At 31.8% G+C, this 8,161-nt stretch overlaps 1 protein-coding gene across 1 annotated transcript in view; it reads right to left on the bottom strand.

Annotated features, from left to right (window-relative positions):
• Positions 1-4,037: 4,037 nt before the first annotated feature.
• LOC129229258 (NPC intracellular cholesterol transporter 1-like) overlaps positions 4,038-8,161 on the bottom strand; it is a 117,421-nt gene continuing 113,297 nt past the window's right edge. The window contains exons 24-25 of the mRNA XM_054863528.1: positions 7,532-7,694; positions 4,038-5,016 (exon numbers count right to left, since the gene is read on the bottom strand). Coding sequence (XP_054719503.1) covers positions 4,919-5,016; positions 7,532-7,694 — 261 coding nt within the window. The 3' untranslated portion in view covers positions 4,038-4,918. The remainder of the gene's footprint in view (positions 5,017-7,531; positions 7,695-8,161) is intronic.

Here is an 8,161-nt window from a genome sequence, read left to right as displayed (position 1 = left end):
AATACAAATACAAAAGTGACGACCAGCAACAGGCTCTGGGCCCAGCTAGACTGGTCCTAGTCAATTTACAATCCCCAGTGAAGATCAATGGCCCTCTTAAAACTGTCTACTCCTTTGCTCATTACCACCTCTTCCGGTAAGCTGTTCCAAGGTTCCACTACCCTGCTAAAATAATAATTTTTCCTAATATCCATGTTAGCCTGAGATTTAAATAGCTTAAAACAATGACCCCTTGTCCTGTTTTCAGTGCTAAACTTTAGCCCCGTAACATCTTTCGTTTTAATAAATTTAAACAGCTGAATCATGTCCCCTCGGTCTCTTCTTTGCTCAAGACTGTACATTTTTAGCCTTCTAAGCCTGGAATCATAATCTAAGTGGGAAAGTCCACTTATTAGCCTTGTAGCCCGCCTTTGAACCCTTTCCAATACATTAATGTCTTTCTTAAGATAAGGAGACCAAAACTGAACAGCTTACTCCAAATGAGGTCTTACCAAACTTCTATATAAGGGCAGAAGAACTTCTTTAGATTTATATATGATTTATTAGATTTATATATATATATCCTTGAAAAGGGTAGAATTTTCGGCGTTCTACGTAATTTGTTTCAACGCTCTAACTTAAATACGGCGGGAGTTATTTGCGTTTTTAGCTCAAGCTTTTTTAGACTTAGCTAAAATTTAGGCACTACTTTCTTCATTAAATCTATCTGTGAAAAGCGAAGGAATTGTCCTGCAGTTTTCTTTTTGACACCACTGGAAAGAGCAGCATTTTTTACTCTAGATTTAACTGGACCTATAAGCTGTCTAAAAAGGAAAAAAAATTACAAGCTGCTAAAAATTTATTATTTTCTTTCGAATGTACAGTCGAACTTGTTTCTAACGAGCTCTTAGGGACCGCGATTTAACTGAGTGCTGGTAAAAAAAGTTTGTGAAAAATCATAAAAATTCATTATATATATATTTTTTAAGCACTTTTATTATACTTGGCCTGTTAATCACGGAGTAATCTGAGGCCTGGTTTTGCTTATATTTCAGCAACTAGATCACTTAGAGACTTCTGGATTTCACTAAATGATTAACTTAATGTTAAGGTACAACTTAACGCTGAAAAATTAAAATTCTGAAATAAAATAATTACTTTGGTTAGGATGGAAAATAGCAAATTTCAAGTAATTTCCCCATTAAAAGTTTAAATATAAAACCCGTAATAAATTTCGTTGCCTTGCTACAGTAATATTAAAAACCGATCATAATGAAAATTTTGAATCGAGGCTTCTCTGAAGCAAGCATGAAATTAGCAAGCATAAATCCTACAGAGGAACAAGGGTTAAATTTTAGTGCCAACTGCTTAAAGTTTTAGACAGGTATATAGGTTTTTTTCTCTTTTTAGTACTGAGCATTTATATGAAAAAATAAGGTGAAGTTTCGTGATGGTAAAATTTTTCTATTTCTAAAATACATTTACGCTAAAAAGAAAAATAACAGAATTTTTTAAAAAATACTAAGCAGTTTTCATGATGCACTCAAAAGGACAAAATAACTTTTCTGGGTCAGAAAGGACAATTTAAGCATTCCTGTAGTTTTCGAAAATTCAAAGAAAATGACACCACAAACAAAGAAAAGTGCGGTTGTCATTTTAAACCAAACGTTCCCAATAAGAAAAATATGCATGTTTCAACACTCAAAGTTATGATTGGAAGCAAGATAATGATAAGAAATTCTCTTCATGACTTGAGCCGCACTTTTATTCGTTTGTGGTGTCATTTTCTTGGAATTTTCGAAAACTAAAGGAATACTTAAATTGTCCTTTTTGATACTGAAAACTTTTGTCCTTTTGAGTGCATTTTGAAAAGTGCTTAGTATTTTTTTAAAAATTCTGTTATTAATCACTGTAGAGAACCAAAGAAGTTGATTACTTAGCTTTGAACTGTATGAATGTCTCTTGTGTCATTGCTTCTGAGGAATACACATGTACACTCAAATATAATTTTTAATTGTCTTTACTCCACAAATTAAAAAAAAAAATATTATTGCTTGTTCTCAGGATTTATCACTAACATACAGTTGTCTGTCGAATGTTAAAGAAAATTTACGAAAAAGGGGTAAGCTGAGCTGTAAGACAATAGAAATTTTATGAATTACAAAAATATTGCTCGCTTTAAGCAGGGTTTGCTAGTTAAGAGCAAGTTATGCTGCCACAGACATTGTACCAAGTATTTCTGATTTCTTAACACAGGTTCTTGTTAAATCAGGGCTCATTATAAGCGAGTTCAGCTGTATTATACGTAAGACAAAAATATATTTCTTCCCTTAAAATGGCAATTTTAGGGAATTAAAAAAAAAAAAAACTTTTAATTTAACAGGCATTTTGCTTTAAAAGACTCGACTTGAGTGAATTTAACAGTAGAAGTGTAACTCACTTTATTGTACCAGAAGCAGAAACAGCGACGTTCGGATTCTAGAAAGTCTGCAAACTATTTTTCAGTTAGGGTAGAAAAAGCATAAAATTTTGAAAGAAAAAGTAATCAGAAATTTCAGTTAATGATTTGGACCACATCTGGGATATAGTCAAACATGTGTATCATGTCATATTGTTTTTTTTTAAAAGTATTTCTAGGTGCTGATTGAGATTTTACAATTAATATTGGTTTATCTTTGCAGACTATTTTGTTTTACCTTAAATCTACATCACAGACTGCTAAAAAAGATTACGTTGGGGGGGGGGGTATTAATTATCTAGTTAAAATCCACAAGAATTATTTTGGAATATCAGAAAATCAATTTCCAAATACAATATTTTGCTTCAATCTTTCACAACTTTGCAATTTCTCTCGCAAATGTTAATGCTGAAAAAAATGAAATGGCAAAAATAATTATGGTACTTTTCTATAATAAGTGGCTTGGAGACTTAAGTTGATAAGCTCAAGTGCCTATGAGCTTATCAACTTGCTGTAAGGAACATAAGTTGCTGAGTTGGCATATTGCATGGTTAGGGGAGAATGACAGTTAATCAAAATCCAATGCTCCAATACAATATTATGTACTTAGTGATGAATCCTTCCATCATCCAGGTGTAATAGTGAGCAGAGTTCAAAAATTCTGAAAATTGCCACAGCAAAAAAATTTAAATTGTTACATATATTAGCTGATTTTCTCTTCTTGTTCCCGCTTGCCTTTCTTAGAACAAGAAAGTGCCTTACCACTAGGCATTTATGTTTCTCCTAAAATTTTATAAAAGTTAAGTTAGAAAACTGCTCCAATTACTAACTGTATGAATTCCAGGAAGGAATAATGAGGCTAGACCTCTTAAAAGATTGAATACCATGAAACTTTCCGATTGTGCAATGCAAATATATATATATATATATATATATAATAAATAAATAATAATCAATAGCAGGTAGTTGATAGTTCATGGAACTCGATATTAATTTTGTCTGATAAACAATGGCATGGATGGGAAAATGTTTTAAAAAACAGAAAAGTACAGTGGCTGAGCTTGTGATCTTTACTAATAATAAAGCAGAAAGTCTCTCTGTCCGGAGGATGTCTGGATGTCTGTAGGATGTCTGTGACGCGCATAGCGCCTAAACCGTTCGGCCGATTTTCATGAAATTTGGCACAAAGTTAGTATGTAGCATGGGGGTGTGCACCTCGAAGCGATTGTTTGAAAATTCGATGTGGTTCTTTTTTTATTCCAATTTTAAGAAAAAAAAACTATCATAAATTACGAAATTATCATAACGTGGAACCGTAACATGGGCACAAGCCAATTGGCGAGATACGAAATTATCATAACGTGGAACTGCAACGTCGATACAAGCCAATTGGCGAGAAAATTCACCATACATTATTTGTAAATATACAAGCGAACCAAAAGACCTTTAATTTTTCTATTACGGGTGAAGCCGTGCGGGTGCCACTAGTAAAAAAATAAAAAAAGGAAAGGCAGTCCTAGATGTGGACAAAAAGTAGTTTGCTGAATCTGAGTGGTGTGTCCCCTTTTTCAGTTTTTCAATATGCAATAAAACAAAAAGGTAACAGTTATAAAGTTTATTTCTATTTACATAATACATGAGAATGTATAAATACAGTACTTACATAACATGTAACTATTTTTATCACACTAATAAAATGAGATTTTAAAACTTGGTTTGAGAGAAAATGTTGAAACAATATACATCATTCAAATTTTATTCTATATAAAAATGAAAATGTTTTTGAATTTCGAAAAACTATCCTTTTTAATCATACAAGTTTAGAAAATACACAGCAATAAAATGCGATTCTCAACAGTCAACACTCACTTCAGAAAGTCTTTCTTTTTTAACAAGAGTGACAACAACATAACACAAAGTGAAATAGATAGCAACGTTTTCTGTAGATAAAGTTTGAAATTCAAAAACTTTTCATACACAATTTTAATACATAAAATTTTAATTTCAGTTAAGCAAACTAACAATATGTAAAAAAAAAAAATTATTTTCTCACAATGTTTCAAAAGAATATTACAATTGACTGTTCATCCACTAGTCACACTGAAATAACTGCTATTGTGATTTTCTGATTATAATGGTAGAATATATGATTCAGAACTAATTGAAGATATAAATGGTAGATTTTTTTTAGTTTGAGAGGGAAGAAAAGTAAAAACTTTTATATATTTTTAAGCTATTTTAACATATTTTATAAAGGCAATAATTATGAAATCTTCCTATTTATTTTTTGTTTTTAAAAAATGATAAAAACAAATATACAAAGTACAATTGTACAATCAATGAACTAACTATAAATGATAGCTATATTGTTAAAAGTTTGTAAAAATAAAATATAGCTAAAGTTGGATAAAATAATGATTGAATGAAAAAGGAATCATGATTCAATTCACTGTACATAGTTGACTGCTTTAATGTGAAGGTTTATGAAACAATGCTGGACTCCAATGGCTCGTCATCTAAAGTGTCTTTTAATGGCTTCCCTTGTGACTTTGGATGAGGCTTTTGCTTTTTAGGTGGCCCTATGGAAAAGTATTAATTGAAATAAATATAAATATTCATGGCATTAATTATTTTTCAAAGTATACAAAGATTAACCAATTTGTACATGCATGACTCAAAACCCATTTTTTCTCATTTAAGACATCAGAAATAATAGTATGCTGTAAGCATTGAAAAATTAGACAGTTTAAATAGAATTATCTCTTGCTTTTGAATGTTTAAATAAGTCGAGCAAATAAATGTTTTATATGAGCACTAACTTTTTTTACACTGAGAACACTTTAATAACTTTGTTTTTCAATACCTATTTAGCAAAATCCTATGTTAAGGTTCATTTCATAACAACAGGGGTGATAACTCCAACCCCCCCCCCCCCCCCCCTCCACCCCGCCCGCCCCAAGTGGCATCGCTGATTACAAAAAAAGCTGTGAAATCAATCTGAATCCATGCAGTTAGAAATCCTATTTAGGGCATTCAAAAAGTAAGTTACACTTGTTTCCCTATAGATGGCAGCATCCCGTAACAAGAAGGAAACGTGCGCAGACAATACTTTAGTTCCACAGCTTCTGACTGCAGCAATTTCATTCGGATAGTTTGAATTGTTACTGCGTAGTACGAGAAAAAAATGGTGCGGCAACTGGAAACGTACTCCAATGTTGAAATCCGCGGAACAGTACATTTTTGTGGGTAAAACGTTTAACAAGTACAGAAATTCATTGTGTTGTCCTCTTACATGATAATGCAAGACCTCACAAGGCACGCACAGCACAGGATTTGCTTTGTAGTTTTGGATGGGGGATCTGGCAGCATCCACCCTACAGTCCCGATCTGCCGCCCTGCGACTTCCACGTATTCGGCAAACTCAAAGAACATTTGGGTGGAAGAGAATTTACCAACGGTCACCAGGTTCAGACAGCTGTTCTAAGCTGGCCCAAGGACCAGGGAGCGGATTTCTATCGTCAAGGCATCAAACAATTAGTGCTATGATCCGATGAATGTCTGCAGCGACTGGGAGATTTTGTAGTAAAATAAAATGATGTATCTGTGTCATATTGTATTGTAGCACACTTCTCAATAAAGTGTTTTTTGACCTAAATTTTTTGAGTGTAACTTATTTTTTGAACGCCCCTAGTATATATGCTTAATACAGTCAAAACTGTCTATAGCGATACTCTGGGGACCAAGAAAAAATATTCTTATCGACAGATTATCGTTGTAGACAGTTTGAATTAAAAAATTTCAAATATCAAAAAATATAGTTTTATAGCCTTAGATAGAACTTAAAATGAATGTTTTGCGAAATAAAAGGTATAAAACTGTGTATGAAAGATATTATGAACATCAGTTTATTTTGTAAGGAACTTACAGAATTTTTTTTTTTCAAAAAAACGTGTTGATCGATTTCTTTTTATACTTTTTTTTCAAATTACGTCAAAAAGGAATTTTGCTTAAAACATTGTCTTTCCGCAAATCACGTGGAATCTGCCAGAGAAAGAAAACTCTCCCTCCTTCATAGTTGCGCACCCTTTCCAAAAGATATAAACAGCTGTACACATTCACATTTCAGCCCTCGCTTCTTCCCCCCTCCTTTCACTCCTCAGCTACAAAATGGTAGACTAACATTATAAATAATCCATTCTTTTCTTATCTCACATTCCAGACATTATGGAGTCATTTTTTGAGACAGAAGAAAAAAAATCAGGTCGATTATCGTTGTATGCTATGCAGGTTTAAAATGAATTAAGTAAATAGGAAATTCGCGGGGACCAAATAGAAATATCGTTGTAGGCAGGTTTATTGTTATGGGGAATATCGTTGTACACAGGTTTTACTGTATATCCATACTTATGAAGTTCAGATAATTTTTCTCAATATTTCATAAAAGTAGAGATTTTAAAATATGTTATAATCTGATAGTTTTGTTTCAAATAAAATTTGAAGTTTATAGCCTGGAGCACAATGAATAATTTATCAAAATAAAGTAGACATCTTATGTAGATATTGGGTCAACTTTAAAAACTGATTGAATGAACTATGATGATGCCATTATTCAATAAGGTGATTAGAAGAAAACTATGTATGAAAAAGTTTTTCGGCTTTTCATGTTGGATATCACAACCTATTCCATTTTGAAATTTAGAAGTTTTGAATTAACTAAGTTTGTTTCAATTAGAAGAATTCCAAATGCACTTCAACCTCTTTAAAATAAACTCCAAAGGACCTTTAAAATTAATTCGTCTTAAATTGTTGTTTGTCTTATCCAAAAACCAATAAACAACAAATAATAGCAGTAATTTGCTTTCAGCGTGTTCAAATTAAGGAGGTTCAAATGTAATTGGATGAAATTTATCATAAAACTAATAAATGATCTTTTCATTTTAAGGATGAGTTTTTTCAAATACAGTTTCATTATTGAATGTCTTAAAATATGAAAGTAGTAGTGATTGTTAAAATTTTAAGAATGTTTGACGTAAAAATAGTTTGACAATAACTTAAAGCTGTGTGTATGTAGACTATTAAAATTTTTAAACTTACCAATTATACTCAGGAAAACAGGTAGGAATATCAAGCCATGACTAGCCCCTATTAGAACTATTCCAAGGTACATCCGAAAATAGAATATTTGGAAAATTTGAGATTTTGAGAAAGCTAAAACCACAATTCCTCCAAATTTTGTCAGAGTGATGCCAGACAGTACCTAAATATTTAAAAAAAAAATGTAATGATAAGTTGAAATACACGTAACATATATTGATGAAAGGGGGGACATCAGCACCTATTATGATCTAAAAATTTTGTTACATAAAAACTTCGTAAAATTATATCTATATAAAGAAAATAAATCTTTAGCACCAAAAAATAAATAAAATCTAGAAGATTCAACAACTAATTTCAACATTTTAAAGGGGTTTTCCATTCAGAGTATCTGCTACTTTCTGAGTTTTGAAATCCATGACTTTCCCTGACTTTCCATGACTTCTGCTCGTAGCTTTCCATGACTCACATTCTACAAATCCATGACTTTCCATGACTTACGCAAGTTACTTCATCTGACAATGACATCAAAATTGCACATAAATATAAATAGAGACTATAAAGCAGTATAACTTTGTTTTAGGAAAATATCCTTTTTATCTCAGCTATGTAAATAAATCTAAACAAAAG

The sequence above is a fragment of the Uloborus diversus genome, chromosome 9, assembly GCF_026930045.1.
Source record: "Uloborus diversus isolate 005 chromosome 9, Udiv.v.3.1, whole genome shotgun sequence".
In the NCBI taxonomy this organism is placed as follows: Eukaryota; Metazoa; Arthropoda; class Arachnida; order Araneae; family Uloboridae; genus Uloborus; species Uloborus diversus.
This window is presented reverse-complemented; position numbering and strand designations above follow the sequence as displayed.